The sequence below is a fragment of the Hyperolius riggenbachi genome, chromosome 6 (assembly GCF_040937935.1).
Source record: "Hyperolius riggenbachi isolate aHypRig1 chromosome 6, aHypRig1.pri, whole genome shotgun sequence".
NCBI classification, from domain to species: domain Eukaryota; kingdom Metazoa; phylum Chordata; class Amphibia; order Anura; family Hyperoliidae; genus Hyperolius; species Hyperolius riggenbachi.
In genome coordinates, this window is record NC_090651.1 from 271624883 (window position 1) to 271642940 (window position 18058).

An 18058-nucleotide genomic window follows, 5' to 3' on the forward strand; every position below is an offset into this window, starting at 1 on the left:
ACTGTATGTTGGACAGGTTTCGTGGACAGATTTGTAGGTCAGACACAGTATCTTGAATCTGATTCTGGACTGGATAGGAAGCCAGTGGAGGGATTCAAGGAGGGGATCCACCGTGGTGGAGCGATGGGAGGAGTGGATAATTCTGGCTGCCGCATTCATGATGGACTGCAGTGGGGCTGTTCGGGTCATAGGGAGACCAGACAGCAGGGCATTGCAGTAGTCAAGGCGGGAAATTATGAGGGCATGGATGAGGAGTTTGGTGGTGGCAGAGTTCAGGAAAGGGCGAATCTTACAGATGTTACGAAGGTGGAAGTTGCAGGACTTTGTGAGGTTTTGGATGTGGGGAGTGAAGGAGAGTGCAGAGTCTGAAACCCAGACATCGGGCTTGAGAGGTAGGGCGAATGGTAGTGTGGTTAACAGTGACGTGCACATCTGGGAGGTTTATGGATGACCGGGGTGGGAAGATCTTAAATTCCGTTTTGTCTAGATTTAGTTTCAGGGACCTAGCGGACATCCAGGAGGAGATGGCTGATAGGCAGGAGGAGACCTTGTCCAAGGTAGTGGGGGATATGTCAGGGGTGTAGAGGTAGATCTGGGTGTCATCTGCATACAGATGATAGTTAAAACCCATGGAGGAGATAACCTTGCCAATGGAGGATGTGTATAGGGTGAACAGTAGGGGGCCAAGGACCGAACCTTGGGGGACTCCCACCGAGAGGTGGTTGGGGGGGGGTGGGGGTAGCGAGGACTTATTGAAGGCGGTCGTAAAGGAGCGGTTGGAGAGGTAGGATGAAAGCCAGGTCATGGCGAGATCGTAATTGCCCATGGACTGGAGGGACTGGAGGAGTAGGGGATGATCTACTGTGTCAAAAGCTGCTGAAAGGTCAAGGAGGAGGAGGAGAATGGAGTATTTACCTTCCGCTTTAGCTAAGGCAAGATCATTGACCACTTTGGTGAGAGCAGTTTCGGTTGAGTGGGCAGGCCGACTACAAATACTACAGGTCGAGTACAAATATTGTTCAGCCTACCCAAAGTAAAGCCTTTTAATAAATTACATTTGTATTAACGGGTCTTTTGCAGTAACTAGTGTTTGAGGGAATTGAAACAGCTAAACACCAAACTAATTCCTCATGGCTGCATACATCCTATTTCCATTTTTGTCAGGCTGGAGACACACCACATAGCACTTTTCAGATTGTTTTAGTTTAAAAAAAAAAAAAAAAAAAAAAAAGTTCCCATAAACTTGCTTTAAGATCACTGTAAAATAGCCACGATATCATTGTTTTTTATAAAATTTTAATTTTATGCAAATTATAGCAGCTTGGAATTGGACCAATCATGTAGTACTTGACCATTTTGACTGCTCCAGTAACACGATGCATACATTTTCATTAGATCTGCATAAATATAAACTATTTCTATCTCTTTGCCATATGTGTATGCCTAGCACTAGAAAGGGGACTTCCTATAAGACTTTGGTCTCATAATGCATTACTTTCACTAAAGTTACGTTATAAATACACGGGGGTATAAGTAAAGTCTATTTTCTCACCAATCATCAAGTGTATATTTTCTGGCTCCAAACCATTCAGAAATTTCCTGCGCAAATTAAGCCCTTCAAAGTCCACAAAAACTCTTCTAAAAACCTCAAAATTGTTGTCAGACACGACCTGCAAACAAAAAGAGCGGTTAAAAAAAAATCATACATAATTATTACTACTAACATTAACTTCACATTTGATTATTAAAGTGAATGGGAACCCATACTGAAATAAAAAAGTCAGACACTCTCCTCTCCCGGTCCCCGTTGTTGCGCTGGCTCGACCGTTTCGGTCAAATACAGCTGTTTCCTCCCCAAAAGGAGGCTTCGGAAATGCTTCGGGAGCCTAAGTGCTCCCGAAGACGGGCAGCTCTACTCTGTGCACGCGCGAGCGCCCTCTATGACGCACTCGCACGTGTGCAGTATGGAGCCGCCTGTCTTCGGGAGTACTCGGCTCCCGGAGACTTCCGAAGTCCCCGCGGGGGGGGGGGGGGGGGGGGGATTTGAACGGGAGACCCAGCGCAGCACCGAGGGTACCGAGAGAGGAGAGGGATGGCTCATTAGGACCCGAGCCTTCCCTCTCCTTAGGTAAGTATCTGACTTTTTTTTTTAATTGCCAATTCCCATTAGCTTTAAGATGACTAGAAGTGCTTTGTAAGTAAAGATTTCAGTACAGTATAAAATACATTGTTGCAAAGCAGCATTGCCTGCTATTTGCTGGAAATCACTGACAGCCATTCCCTGGGTCAAATCAAGCCATCGCTGGGAAACATTTACTACAAGCCTCTTCCGAATCCATGAAAGTTAGGAGGTATGTCTTAATAAATACAACAAATGCTCACCTCCCCTTTAATTAGGTCTCTGTGCCTATGGCAGTACACCTTCTTGTCCTCCAGGAACACACAGTTCTTAAGCCTTGAGCACATGAAGTGGTAATTACTTGTGCAGGAAGACAGGCAGCAGCCAACTGTGGCACCTAACTTCAAGCAATGCTCACATCTCTGTAAAAAAAACAATACAGTTGTACTGAATGTGAAACTCAAGCATAAACGTTACAAGAATTATTTTATAATACTTGGACCCCTTGGAATACTTGGCTGGAGAATTGTGGGTTCTCACACATTTTATATAACTTCTATCACCCCATTAATTACCCTACAATCACTGAATTAAAGAATTAAACGATACCCTAGGTGACATTATGAGATAGACCTGGGTATGTACAGTGCCTAGCACACAAATAACTAGAGTGTGTTCCTTTTTTTATTTCTCTGCCTGAAAGAGTTAAATATCAGGTATGTAAGTGGCTGACTCAGTCCTGACTCAGACAGGAAGCAGAAAATGCCTTGAGAGCAGTAAAGAGATCAAAAGGAACAATAGTTCATAGATTTTAGTTCTGGACTACGTCAATGAATGTGTCATTGAGCAAAAACAATAAAACAGTTAAAACTTTGTTTAAAGTAGATTTAAACATAAAAGACTATGGAATATCTTAAAAAGTAATTTTTAGGAGAAGGAAGAAAGAACAATCATTTATTTCATTATTTATTTTCGCCTCGGGTGTCCTTTAATACTTACCTGATCCTCCCGTGACCAGCACCGCAGACGCTCTGGAAGTTTGCAACTGTGCACGGCCGTGTTGCACCCATACAAGCATTGCCATGCCTGCGTCGTAGCACAGAACCGCTCTGGCTTACCTGCACAGGCACAGTACGGCCGCACTCATACCTACATTTTTCAGAAATCTGATGTCAGTCTAAACACAGAAATGTACAGAGCAAACATACCAGCTGCTTCCCCCTAATAACTGCCATGTGCACATTCTTTAGGGAGCCATCATCCTCCTCGAACACCTCTGCTGACCACAAAGCACAGTTAACATGCGTCCATTCGTCTTGTCCAATATAAAGCAGACGTCCAGCATCCTAATTTGAGGGGGGGGAAAATTCAAGAGCATCATCAATTTTAAGGAACAGTTTGGTGAATCTGTACGTGAAAAACCTAAGCAAAATCACCACCCCAACAGATACTGTGAATCACTGAACAAGTCCGCCCTTGTAAAGAAATGCATGAAGTGTTAACCTGTAAGTTAGCAAAAGGCACACCTAAAGCTATTGCTTATACTTTTAAGTGTATTTAACGGATGACACGCAACAGGATGATATAAATATACAGTACCAATCCTACTTACAACTAGACCCGTCTGCCTCAACAAACAACCCCCCCCCCCCCCCTCCCGCCACCGCCGCTTGTACTAGCTTCTGTGATAGCGCCGCTTCCTATGATAGTCCCCGGCCAGCCCCCTCCCCTTTGTCATAAAGGTTAGTCAGAGCAGCGCAACCCAGCTGCTGTGTGCAGAGGAAGGAAGCAGGACAGCGGTTCCCCTGGTAATGGCGATATACCGGAAGTTCCTGTTTATCGCCGCTACAGGAAGCAGTTGTCCTGCTTCCTTCCTCTGCACACAGCAGCCAGGTCGCGCTGTTCTAACTTCTATGAAGGAGGTGAGGGGGCAGGCCAGGGACTATAATAGGAAGCGGCCGGTGGATCATACTGGGGCAACTATACTACCTATACTGGGGCAACTATACTACCTACCCATACTGGGGTAACTATACTGGCTACCTACACAGGGGGCACCTATACCTGGCTACCTACCTATACTGAATGTAAAAAAAATTGCAGGTGCTGTGCAATCATTCCTAATGATTATTTTATTTGACATATTCACAGCACACAAGATTTTAGGCAACGAAACGAAATCCTGCAAAGCAAATTAAGCCATCATAAAGTATGTACCCCATAAGAACAGCACAGAAAGTCAGGTCACAGGGCATTCTGCACTAAATACTTGGGAAGAAATCAGCCTCTACATAAATTATTTTTACACGCACTAGAGCTGAAGCGTCAGTTGGCTAATGCCCAGCAACCAAATCAGGTGGGTTTTATGTCCCAAGGCCAAAAGCAGTGCTGTACTAGCTTATGATAGTTACCTCTAGCTGGCATTACTCTATACAGGTGACAACCTTACAGACAACTTACATTTGCGTTATCATCTCCAAACTTCAAACAAAGGGCACATTGGCGGTTATCCTCCACACCAGGTGGAGGCAACATCTCTGGGCTATCTTCTTTGCTGTGCTCTGTCATTTAGGATACAAACAGGGAAAAAAAATTGTCAACTATAAAAAAAAGGAAGCTCTGTCAACAAAAACAATTTTGAGTTTGTACACACATACACACAAACACTAAAATTATTTCCCTATTGATAACAACTATCATGACTAATATTTGAATAGTGCTCCACCCTTGCTAATATAATATGTTCTGAAAGATTGCAGAAAATAAAATTCCTACCACTGAAGCACTGTGCACCACGGAGTGAGTTTTTGTATTTTGAAAATAGTAGCAAAAAAGTTGGAGCTAGTCTACTTTAGGGGACCCACCGCAAATCCCCATAGACAATTTCACCTGGGCTGCAAAACGGAACAAATGTCTTCCGTTTGCTTGTTTAAACCTCCACAAGCCTTATATCCCTGGGTAGCTAAGCAGGTCCTCTAACGAATTTTGCGGTTTCGGTCAAAAAAAAAGTTGGAACTGACTGTACAGGAGCCGCCGAACGGCCGCAATTTCGGGTCCGTCAGCCATCTTGGTTCTGCTCTGCAGGTCGTTTCTTCCTCCTCATTGGAGGGATTGTTAGGTGGGGGCGTGCCAGCTTCTGTCGGCAGCTAACGAACCCTCCAATGAGGAGAAAGAAAGGACCTGCACAGCAGAATGAAGATGGCCGACGGAACCGAGATGAAGGCCGTTCGGCGGCTCCTACACAGCCCATTTCAACTTTTTTTGGACCGAAAACCTCACAGTTCGTTACAGGATATGCTTACCTATCCGTGGGTATAAGGCTTGTGGGGGTTTAAACAAGGTGAAAGCGGACATTTGTTCCGTTTCTTCAGACCAGCTGAAAGTGTCTATGGGGATTTGCGGTGAGTCCCCTAAAGTAGACTAGCTCCAAAAAGTTTCTGTACCGTGTTAGCCAAACAAATTATATAGGTAGAAAAAAAACAACGTTTTGTAAGAAATAATACCTTTTAATGGCTAACTAATAGAGTTAAATGATGCAAGCTTTCTGGGATCTAGTCCCCTTCTTCAGGCATATTTCCAGATGTAAGCTGAAGTAAAACACTGATGCAGATAAATGGTAAACACGAAGATGACAGTTGTGTTGGTTACTGTTTATCCGTTAGGTGTCAGGTGATCAGCAGGCTGGAGCCAGTGAGTTAGTGCAACCATACATGAAATCCAGCAGGTTTCTGAAGATCATGAAGCCAAATCAATCATGTATTTTTAAAACAAAAGCAATTTTTTATTAAAGAGACTAACAAAATGTTCAGCCTTATTTCTTCTATCCTATAAATTCCTATACCTGTTCTAATGTGGTCTGGATTACTGCAGCCTTTTCTAGTTGCGATGTCTCTGTAATATATCTAATCTTCTTTTCTTTGTCAAGCTTTGTCCACCCAGGGAGGAATGTGCTGCCTCTGCTGTGATAGGGAGAAGTTATGCACGTCCCCTCCACACCCCCCTCTCTCTGCTCTCCTGTGTGCTGTGTGTATGAGTCACATGCAAGGTCTCTGCTCACAGCCAGAGTGTCTGCCTCACAGAGCTCTGACATTTCAAACAGCTGTGAGTGCAGAAAGATCAGTTCAAAGCCCAGACAAGCAGCTAAGGCAAAAAGTGAAGTAACATTCCAGCAGTCATGTCACGCTTGAGAGGAGCCACTGCTCTGATGACTAATATCCTGACATATATCCTGTTTGGCGGCCATCTTTATTGTTTACAAAAACAATGCATAAAACAGTGATTTTATCACCAAGAAAGCAGCAGGGAGCAGCGAAAATGTCACAGAGGGGGCTAGGAGCAGAAAACAAACAGGCTGGTACGTTTATTTATGTAAAATTTTCAAAGTACAGATTCTCTTTAAGAATAAAATGTATACATTAGAGCTTACCAGCATTTAAATAAATCTAAGCTTACTGCAAATAACTCAGGCTGTGTTCCCACTTGTGATGAGAACGGACATTTTTTGGTCCATTTTCTGATCTCAAAACTGACATTGAACAGCTATTTTATATATAGGAGCTGCTCACACTTGTCAGTCTGCAATGCATCCATTGCAGGGAGTAGACTGCACTTCTATGCAGTCTTCAAGAAGCCTGGAAGAGCAGACACGTTCCCCATAAAGCCTATGGGGGTAATGCATCTGCCCCGGGCTCCAGCTGGACCACATCGGGCCATACGAGCGAACACTACACTGTCCGCTTCCACTGCACAGAACTGCAATCACACAACCATACACAGACAATACAGCACTCTTCTTATATGACCCAGATTGAAGTGACAATTTTTATTGAATCCAGATTTGGTTTGCAGGTTTACTGATGTTCAGTCCAGGAGCACTTTAGCAGTTGCTGGATATTGTAATGGTTAAGGGGTCTGCCTCTGACGCAGGAAACCCGAGTTTGAATCTCGGCTCTTCCTATTTCAGTAAGCCAGCACCTATTCAGTAAGGAGTCATCGGGCAAGACTCCCTAACACTGCTAGTGCACAGGTTACATGATGCCTGCGTTGTAGAGTGGGTGTTTCGCAATGTGCATAGTGTGCACATAGCCAAAGGAGCTGCTACATATCTCAGAACATATAAAGTAAGAATAAATGACCTGCAAAAATGCATTCAATTATTACACCGTGATCAGAAAAAGAAGCCACAAACCTATTGGCGTAGGCATTGGCGAGTGTATAGGTTGTGGTGATGCCGGATCTCCAGGAGATCTGGGCTTTGGAGCTGGAATGATCTTTTTCATTAGAGGAGGCTGTATAGCCAGATTGTTCTCCCTCTCTTGCCACTGAGCATAATTATGATCCAGAGACGGCGGCAGTACTGCGTTGGGGAGCATGCTGTTGCTGTGAAAAAGTACATTAAACATAACTTAGGGCATGTCTCTTACCCACCCAACAAATATATAACACAAATTATACATTTTAAAAAAAATCACAATGCTCTAGTAAAAACAGCAGTAATGGGAAATATTATCTAGATCACCTAATGAATGACTTTACTAGGGGGGTTTGGTTTAAAACTAAATAATAACAGATGCCATCTCATGCTGCTGCTGCTAAAATTTCACATTAGGGCGCAGGAATTGCTAAAGTGTGACAGAAACATGCAGCTACTGATGACATGCTGCAAGAAAAAGCATCAATCACTGCCATGTCACTAGAATATGCATTGATTGCTGACATTTTACAAGAAAAATCAGTGACTAATAAAATGATACAGAAAGCTGTAGTGACTGCTGATGTACTACAGGTAGGTTCACTGACCACTGACATATCACACAAAGGTGCAATAACTGTTGACATGTTACAGAAACCCAGGGCCAGATTTCTCAAAGCATTACCAACAGTTTTTTCTTCTTAAACTGTTCTAACCAGGAGGAATTGTTCTGCATGATAATAAGAACATTCCTAACTTCTACTTAATATTGGCAGTTTAGCATGAATTTCAAGAACTGCATAACAGTTAAGAAAAGTACAAATCCATCCCTAAACTGCCATAGATTAAGAAGTGCTCATTAGCACTTCTACACAGCTTGCACAGTGTAGATTAAGGCGCATGCATATGCCGGACTTTTTCAAACTACGGTCGTCAGACCTGCCCGCGGGGCAGTCGTTCTGACTACATTTGCATTTGTGAGTACAAGCTGTCGTCAGGCCGATAAGACTGGTTTTGACTGATCCGCCGAGCCAACCTGTTGGCTGGCTCATTTGCCTGTAACATTTTATTGAATGATATGGACCGCTGTAGCCTGGTAAATAAATACTGAACAGCTGCAGCCTGGTTTTACCAAGTACTCTAACCTTTGTGAATTGACATTTACTGATATGTATTGAGGTATTTTTACACAAGTTGGTAACTTACCTCACTATTCAGTAATTTCAGCGTGCCATGCGGTACCAGCCTTTATGAATTGACATGGTGAAATCAGCAGTTTTGTGCATGACCACAGTAATGCGGTAATGCTTTGTGAATTTAAGCCTCTGGGTTGTTAAATACCATATTTAACATGATGGAGTGGCTTTCAGTTGAGGAGGGGTGAGAAGAACAATGTGCTCGGTTGAGACCATCCGGAGCTCCGGATCTCTTGGCTAGACAGGTCCTGTTTGACTAACATGTTCAGCTTTTATGAGGTAGTGAACTCTAACATGGATATTGGGAATGCTGTAGATGTGATATACTGGACTTTGCAAAGGCCTTCGACACTGTTCCCCACAAAAGTCTGGTGCAAAAGTTGAGGATACAAGGACTGGGGAAGAGTCTGTGTGCATGGACAGGGAACTGGCTAATGGACAGAAAACAAAGAGTTGAGGTCAATGGATCATACTCAAAATGGGCGACTGTTAGCAGTGGGATCACACAGGGTCCAGTACTGGGTCCAGTGCTCTTCAATTTATTTATTAATGATCTAGTAGATGCAGTAGAAAGCAATGTTGCTATTTTTGCAGATGATACAAAATGATGCAGAATAATCAACTCTCAGGAAGATAGTGACATATTGCAACAGGATCTGGATAGGATGGCTATATGGCATAAATGGCAGATGAAATTCAATGTTGAAAAATGTAAAGTCATACATTTTAATCGTGCCAATGGTCTAGCACCATACAAAATAAACAGGATACATCAATCTTGGAGAAGGACTTAGGAGTACTCATCGACAACAAGTTAAATAATCATAATCAATGCCAAGCCGCTGCAGCTAAACCTAATAAAATGTTGGGATGCATTAAAAGGGAAATAAAAACTCGAGATGCTAGCATAATATTGCCCCTGTTTAACGCTCTAGTAAGGCCACATCTGGAATATGGAATTCAGTTCTGGGCACCACATTACAGGAAAGAGATTGCAGTTTTAAAACAGGTGCAGAGAAAAGCAACAAAATTGATATAGAAGGTCTCACTTACCAAGAAAGGTTAGATAAACTGGGTTTATTTAGTCTGGAGAAAAGATGCTTTAGAGGGGATCTAATTACCATGTATAAATATGTCAGAGGGCAATATAATAGCTTGGCAGATGAGCTTTTTGTCCCTAGGCCTTCACAAAAGATTAGAGGACATGATCTGCGCATGTCTTCTAGTCCTTTGCGGAGTAAAAACGTTTTAGCCATTTATTTGGGGAAGGGTTCTTTACAGTAAGAGTGATTAAGATGTGGAATGCATTGCCACAGGAAGTAGTTATGGCACATTCTATATCTGTATTTAAAGGGGGCTTAGATGCTTTCCTTGCGTTGAAAGACATCCATGGCTATAATTACTAGGTAATGCCCAGTAGTATTGATCCAGGGATTTTTTCTGATTGCCATCTGGAGTCGGGAAGGAATTTTTTCCCTTTTGGGGCTATTTGGACCATGGCTTGTAAGGGTTTTTCACCTTCCTCTGGATCAACAGGGATATGTGAGGGAGCGGGCTGGTGTTGTACTTTGTTCTCTGGTTGAACTCGATGGACGTATGCCTTTTTTCAACCCAAATAACTATGTAACTATGTAACAGTGGAAGGCTGTACACACACTAGATCAGAGGTGCCCACACTTTTTTGGCTCGTGAGCTACTTTAAAAAATTAGCAAGTCAAAATGATCTACCCATGTACAATTTTAGGAGGACACTTGTATATACAGAGTGGAAACTGTAGTGGTGTCAGGATCTACCATGAAATCCTTCGCGATCTACTGGTAGATCACAATCTACCTAATGGGCACCCATGCACTAGATTCTAGGCAGAGACCGCCTTTCAATGCACATTAAAACGAGACTTACTTGTTGTTGACCTTGTTAGGCTCCCAAAATCGAGACTTTTTTACATTGAACCAGGGAAAGATGCGTTCCATTTGCTAAAGACCAAAAACAAAAAAAAGAAAAGAAAAAAAAAAAGAAACAGTCATAAAAATCACTAATTAGAGAAGATTTATCAAAAGCTGTCAAAAGCAAAGCTTAGCACACATTTGAGAGCATCTAGTCAGTTACCCATCTTAAAGGGAACCTGAAGAAAGAGGTATATGGAGGCTGCCATATTTATTTATTTTTTTAAAAATACCAGTTGCCTGGTGTCCTGCTGATCATTCTGGCATCAGCAGTGTATGAATCCCACCTGAATCAAGCATGCAAGTAATCTTGTCAGATTTCTGTTACAAACATCTGGTCTGTATGCTTGTTCAGGGTTTATGGCTAAAGGTATTTGAGGCTGAGGATCCGCAGGACAGCCAGGCAACTGGTATTGGTTCAAATTAAATAAATAAGTCAGCCTCTATATCCCCCTCACGTCAGGTTCCCTTTACAGTAAAGCTGTGAGGAGAAACATTTTATAAGTTAGCAACTTACCTCAGTGGAGGGAAGTCACTGAAAAGCCAAGAGGCTTCCCCCTCCTGAGGTAAGAACCTCATAAGGGTACTTTTTTTCCTTGCCGATTCTCTTTAAGCTAGACTACCTCTTGCATTATACATAGGGCTTGATTCACTAAAGGGTGCTAAGTGTTAGCACAACAGTGAAAAGCCCCTTAGCGCGTGCAAACTGCCTTTGGACGTGCTAATATGCACGCAAAAAGTTTGCGCGTGTAAAGTTTAGGTCGCACCGTCCGCATGTAAAATAGCCTGAAAAGCTACTTTGCATGTGGACGGTGCGACGTTTCGGGCGCACCGGATTGCGCGCGATCAGTAACAGCTTTGCTCGTGCAAACTACTTAGCACCCTAGTTGGCACGTGCAAAGCTTTTAGGCGGCTAATTGTGTTAGCACGCTTTAGTGAATCAAGCCCATAGTGTTTAAGAAAAAAAACAAAAACAGGTAACAAAGTGAGATTGTCAACTTGCCATCAAGTAACTACACATAGGGCCTGATGCAAGAAAGTCCAGTAACTCTGCCATGCACAAGAAGTGCAAAACAATTTTACAAGTCCTAACACCAGGGAAGCAACTCCAGTTACTCTGTTAGCGCCATGCATGTTGCTTTGATAATGTGTGGCATAATGCACGTTACCACAGCAACTCGTGTGTTACTTCAGTAATGTGTGTGGCACTAAAAGAGTTAAGCGGTGCTTGCCATGCGATCCCTGCACATCACCAACCTTTGCTACATGAGCTACTACTAGAATGTCACCAAGTGTGCCAAGTGCGCAAAGCTTAGAAATGAACTCACCCTGGTGAAAAAGGACTTTACAACACTGTTTGCTTTCTTTAACTCTGGCTGCCCTCCATCTGCATTCATGGCGGCCTGGATAATCCTGACAATGTCATCACTCAGTTCCAACTGTGGAAAGAAAATCACGAGAAATGCATATATATCATAAAACCAAGAAAACTAGCAGAAAGAAGCATCCGCAGCATTCAACAAGGAAAAGAACTGGCACATCCAAAGTTAATCTTTATTGGTTCCATGTAAAAAATGGGCAACGTTTCGGAGCAGCGTAGGACCCCTTTATCAAGGCAATGTTTGCTCGGAGGCAAAAATCTGTCTGCTGCTGTGCAAAAGTTCCTGCAAAGGAAGTGGGAGTCTGGCTCCTCTTAATACTTGCAGAGAGCGATGTGTGTTGTCTGGGATCAGCAGCAGCAGACAACACACATCACTCTCTGCGAGTGTTTAGAGGAGCCAGACTCCCACTTCCTTTACAGGAACTTTTGCACAGCAGCAGACAGATTTTTGCCTCCGAGCAAACATTCCCTTGATAAAGGGGTCCTGCGTGGAACCAATAAAGATTAACTTTGGATGTACCAGCTCTTTTCCTTGTTGAATACAGCGCAAAGAGACCGTCATCAGGGCCGGCGCTACCATAGAGGCAAAGGGGGCAATTGCCCCAGGGCACCAGAGCATGTATGGGCCCCCAAAGTGTCTACCCCCATCTTAACTGTTTCTCCCTGGCACCTCTGCAGAGTCTTTGGCAGAGCAGCGTTTCACTTGTGCTGGTGGGCAGGTGAGACACTACACTAGCAAAGACTCTGCAGGGGCCCCAGGGGGCACAATTAAGTTGTGAGGTGATTGGGGGAGGGTTATTAGCCAGCTCAGGGGCCCAGGAGGGAAATTTGGCTGCAACAAAGAACCCCTAATGCTGCTTTTTGGTCGAGGGAGTTCTGTCGGAGGGGGGGGGGGGGGGGCGGCCGAGCTAATTTTGCCCTGGGGCCCCATTGTTACTAGAACCGGCCCTGGGCGTCATCAATCTTTTCAGCTGTTGCACTCTCCTTAAAGACTATGGGTTTGATCCTTAAGTGAGTGTGAGACAATACTACCAATGAAAAGCGTCCGCAGCACCTGCATGAACTGGGTGTGCTGGGGTCAAAACAACTGAGTATCAAAAAGTGAAAAAGAAATCCCTTAGGGAAAGCACCACTCAGATAGTTTGAAAAATATTTACATGATCCATAATTAAATGTAAGTTTGACACTCAGGGTTATCCTCCTCTCCTTGAGAAAGCAGGGTGACGCCCGCGGAACTAGTAGGACCTATCCTGAGGGGATCCTTTGTCTCTCCTTGCCATACTGCCCTGCCTGACCGCCTTATCCAGGGCTAAGTATCTACTTGCATTATTGATTGCTTTGCACTTTACCCTATAGGCTGCTCCAATACTTGCTCCAAAACGATCTTTACCTGACATCAGACTATATTTTCTTATTTAGGGTTTACAGCCCTAGCACTTTCGTTTATTTATTGTATATTGGTATATGTATTTTGCAATTTTGCACTTAAAACCAAGTTGCACTTAAAAATATAAAACCAAGAACAATTAACATTTGAAACAGGTTTCAGCAGCACCTGTGGGTATGAACAGTGGCGAGTCCATTTGCTTAGGAGTCTCTCTGTTCTATATTATATTTCAGGCTTGGGAATTTTTTTTTTTACTAGACTTTGACCTTTGCAACCCTTGGCTACACAGCAGATTTACAACTTTCTGGCAGTACTGGTCCATCTAGGCCTTTTACACCATGGCAGTCTCCCCATCTCACGATGCTGCAACTAGAGACTGCGTGTCTCTTGCAGCGTGCAGGGAGGCGGGGGAGCGGCCAGGGGTTTTAAACAGGGAATTCCTCTCTTTAATGTTCACCTCAGAGATAGCGACTGTTGTCGCTAACCTCAGGGAGCTATAGCCCAGCGTTTGGGGGGGGGAGGTGTTAGAGAGCGTCGGAGAGGGGACACAGAGGCCTGTCAGGAGGCAGAGAACCACCTCGGGTTCTCTTTAAAGGACACCTGACGTAAGTGGAATATGAAGCGGACATATTTATTTCCTTTTAAACAATACACATTACCTGGCTGGCCTCCTCATTACCTGCCTCCAATACTTTTAGCTATAGACCCTGAACAAGCATGCAGATCAGGTGTTTCTGACTAATGTCGGACTGGATTAGCTGCATGTTTGTTTCAGGTGTGTGATTCATCCACTTCTGCAGCCAAAGAGATCAGCAGGACTGCTACACTACTGGTATGGTTTTAAAATAAATATGACAGCCTCCATACACCTCTCACTTCAGGTGTCCCACTATACTAGCATAAAAATACTAATGCAACTCCCAACCTTTTACAGTTGTAACAAAAGTCTTAGCTCAATCTTGTACATCAAACTGAAACTTACCACAGAAGAGTACCTGCCTTGGTCCATTTTCTTCCTCACTGCCTCCAGATCTGGAGGAGGCTGGTCATCCGGCTTGCCGGCCTGAATGAGAACAGGAGGCTCAGGGCCTTCAGATACGCCTTGTGAGGACATGCCCTCTTCTGTTTCAGGATTTAAATCAGGTGGTTTCGCTGGCTGCAAATCAAAAAAAGAATTTCAAGGAATTATGGTGGTGTTTGTTGGTAAAACCTGTTGCTGTGATTTCTGATGTAAGGACCCGTTTCCACTTGTGCGGTGCGAATTCGTTGCAGAAAACGCGAAAACGAATTCACAATTTGGATACGAATTTTACAGCAAATTCGCATGTTTTCACTTTTTTTAAGTATGCGAATTTAACCATGTCAGTGCCTTTACATAGTTTTTATGCGAAAATGTATGCAAATTCGCATCTGAAAACGCATGCGAATTTCCTATTAATTACACTTACACTTACAATTCTCACTCCAGCGTTTGTGATTTGCATAAATTGCAAGTGTGCTGCATGCAGTATTTTGGGGGCGATTGCGATGTGATTCTTATTCTATTGAATAGGAATCAAAAATGCAAATGCAAATCTTGGCAAAATCACGTAATTTTGTGAGATGCAAAATCACGGCTGTGTGATCTGCGTTCCAAGCGGTATTACTCTTCATTGTTGTAGACAATCACACACAAACAGCCTGCCAGCTGCCCTGCATGATTCCCTTGACAGAGCTGCATGTTCTATCCAATGGAGACAGGTGAGGAGGCGAATAAGGCAGCGGTAATAAAATAGGCAGAAAAATTTAGTCACAGTCAGTTTGTACTTGCCTGATATTTGAATGGAGCATAAAAAAGGATAATGACCATCAGTCATCACAATTGTTTCGTCCATTAAAAATCTATTATCTGAACAGGGCTTTCAGTGGTAGCTTGACAGGTACAATCTAACCAGCACCTATCATTTAAACAACTGCCATGCAGGCAGGGCCGGTTCTCTCATTATTATTATTATCATGAAGCAAAGTGAAACATTTGCATCAGGCACAGAGATTTCAGGGGCAGCATGTTTGTACTTTGTGTACCTTCCTGAGGAGGAATGGAGTGGCTGAGGGTGAGCAGTTTGTCTGTCAGACACGCAGCCAGCCAGTGCGCTTTTGTGTTGAGCTGCAGCATGTCATGTGAGAACATTAAATGAAGCAGAGTAAATTGTTGGATGCTATGAGATCATTTTAACTCAGGAAAAGGGGTAAGGGGGGGAGGGGCGCATCCTCACAAGTTTGCCTCAGGCAGTAATAAGTCTAGAACCAGCCCTGCAAGTAGACATGCATGCCCAGCTTGGGCAGGACACCTGCCACAGCAGCTTTATCTGAGAAGAACCTGCACAATAAATGTAGCCACACAAATCAAATCATAAATGCTAAAGCCTTAAATAATGGACTGTTAAAAATGCTTACATGAAACATTATAACCCACTTTAGCTACTAGTTTGTGGATAGTCACATGGAGAGGAAATGAATGACACAAATCAAGGCTAGAATTGTACTACTTTTCCCCACTACCAAAAATATTAGTGGACATATATGGTGTTTTATTTACAGGTAGTCCCCGACTTACGAACGCAAAACTTACGAACGACCCACCGATACGGACGGAATTCGGTGGGAACAAGTCAAATAGACCTTGTCTTCCAGTTCTGTAAAATGAAATGTTTCTGTGGTACACTATTTTATATAGCGAGTTCTGTGTTTTGCATACATAAAGGTGGCACAGTGGGGGACACTGAAGGCACAGAGGAGGTACAGGGGACAGAAATTTCAAAATGTTCAGACTTATGAACAGATTCAGTTTAAGAACGAACCTACAGATCCCATCTCGTTTGTTAACTGGGGGCTACCTATATATGTTTTTGTGCCAGTACAGCTGTTAGATGAATGAAATATTGTCAGTGTAAACTTTTGAGAATGTCATGAATATTTAATTTGGCTTGTTAAAGTGACACTAATGCGAAGAAGAAAAAATGATGATATAATGAATTGGTTGTGTAGTACAGATAATTACTAGAGCATTAGTAGCAAATAAAAGTCTCATATTTTTATTCTCAGTTACATTTTTTTTGTTATAACATTGTATTATTCTTTTATTTGCAGTTTACACACCACACTCCACATTCTAAATGATTTCAGAGCAGGCTAGTGAACTTTTGAACTGTCCTCTGCAAAAAAAAAAACAAATTACAGTGACAGACACTTGAGATAATACGCTTCAGAAGCCAGAGCTCTCTTCCACTTTAAAAGTCGTAGAGATCAGTGACTCTTTTGCATAGATAACTGGAGTTTCTTAACTCTTCCAGGACTGGAAACAATAGTAGACTCAATATCTCTCCTGCTAATGTTTTATTACTTAGCTGTACTACACATACAAATCATATCATAAGTCTGTTTTCATTTTGCAGCCATACACTGGTCTATTATGCCACCAGAACGACCAGCAGATAGATCCCTCTGTGATTGAATCTGATCAAAGACGGATCTATTGGCTGCCTACACTGCAAACAGATTTTGAATCGATTTCACTATGAAACCGATTCAAAATCTGTGGAGCTGCCGCCGCCCCCAGCTTACATTACCTGATCCGGCCGGCGCGAGTCCCCTGGTCTCCGCTGTCTCTTCTTCGCTCTGGGCTCCAGCTTCACTTTACTTCCTGTCGGGTGAAGTTTAAACAGTAGAGGGCGCTCTACTGTTTAAACTTTCCCCGACAGGAAGTAAGTGAAGCCAGCCGGAGCCCAGGGACACGCACCGGTGGAACAGGTAATGTATTGCCACTAGCATCGGTCGTCGGACATTCGAACGCCGCTATCGACGCACTCCTGACCCGCCAGTAATCAAGCAAAATTATCCGCATAGATAGATGGACGGAATCGATAGTTTTCGGCCGGAAATCGGTCGAACAGTCAGCATTTGCACATCGATTTCACAGCAGATTCAATCACAGTGATCGAATCTGCTGTCTATCAGCGATAAATCGGGCAAGTGTATGGGCTGTTTTAGTCCAATTCTTTAGAAGCAAAATATCTGTATCACAATAAAAATGGAAAGATTAAAAAACTTTCAGTCACTGTGAAAAGTACGTTAATGATAACTTCTTTATTACACACACACACACACTCCTTGGAATCTAGTATATACACGTTAAAAGAAAAAAAGAATCCCACCTGTCGACAGCGCAGCAGATGGCTTGCAGTTCGAGAATTCAGCAAAGCATTCGCCACATATTTGAGCGAGGCCTGCAGCTTTGTGGTCAGAGCCAGCCTCCATTCTGCAGGGTGGTGTTCAGTGCAATTCACACAGGTGTAGGCCACACTCTCTGGTAAGTTTGACAGAATCTCATACATCTCATCTGAGGAAGTAAGCACATTGTATGAGAATTTGCATATAGTGTAAACAACACATTTGGACTTACATATATATATACACACACACACACACACACACACATTCTGGTACTGCATGCAGCGTAATCATGTCTTTGAAGAACCGTATTGTTAATGGCCACCGTTATACACACAAAGACATGATTTGCTTTGAAAAACAGATGCCGCTCATGCCAAGAGACCTTATGCATTTTATGAGTATTAAGTGAATGAATTAGTCCACATTGACATTTTTCTTGTGTCAATCATATTGTGATCATTTTTTTTTGTGCTATTGAATGTATGTCCCAGCTTTCCAGGGTCCCAGTATTCTAGTCCAGTCCCAAGACCCTCAAACATTTCCTAGCCATCTCTTCCACCTCATGTGCATGCCCTTGTAGCGTTTCCCCCAGTGTGTAGTGCCCAGAGCCGGATTAAGGCTAAAT

At 43.2% G+C, this 18058-nt stretch overlaps 1 protein-coding gene across 3 annotated transcripts in view; it reads right to left on the reverse strand.

The window, feature by feature from the left end:
- The window catches only part of KMT2A (lysine methyltransferase 2A), a 151202-nt gene that overhangs the window by 45413 nt on the left and 87731 nt on the right, over window positions 1-18058 (reverse strand). For all 3 annotated transcript variants that reach the window (XM_068240848.1, XM_068240847.1, XM_068240849.1), the window contains exons 15-23: window positions 17415-17599; window positions 14204-14377; window positions 11782-11892; window positions 10410-10483; window positions 7308-7498; window positions 4580-4680; window positions 3328-3465; window positions 2383-2541; window positions 1553-1670 (exon numbers count right to left, since the gene is read on the reverse strand). In XM_068240848.1, the coding sequence (XP_068096949.1) occupies window positions 1553-1670; window positions 2383-2541; window positions 3328-3465; window positions 4580-4680; window positions 7308-7498; window positions 10410-10483; window positions 11782-11892; window positions 14204-14377; window positions 17415-17599 (1251 nt within the window). The remainder of the gene's footprint in view (window positions 1-1552; window positions 1671-2382; window positions 2542-3327; window positions 3466-4579; window positions 4681-7307; window positions 7499-10409; window positions 10484-11781; window positions 11893-14203; window positions 14378-17414; window positions 17600-18058) is intronic.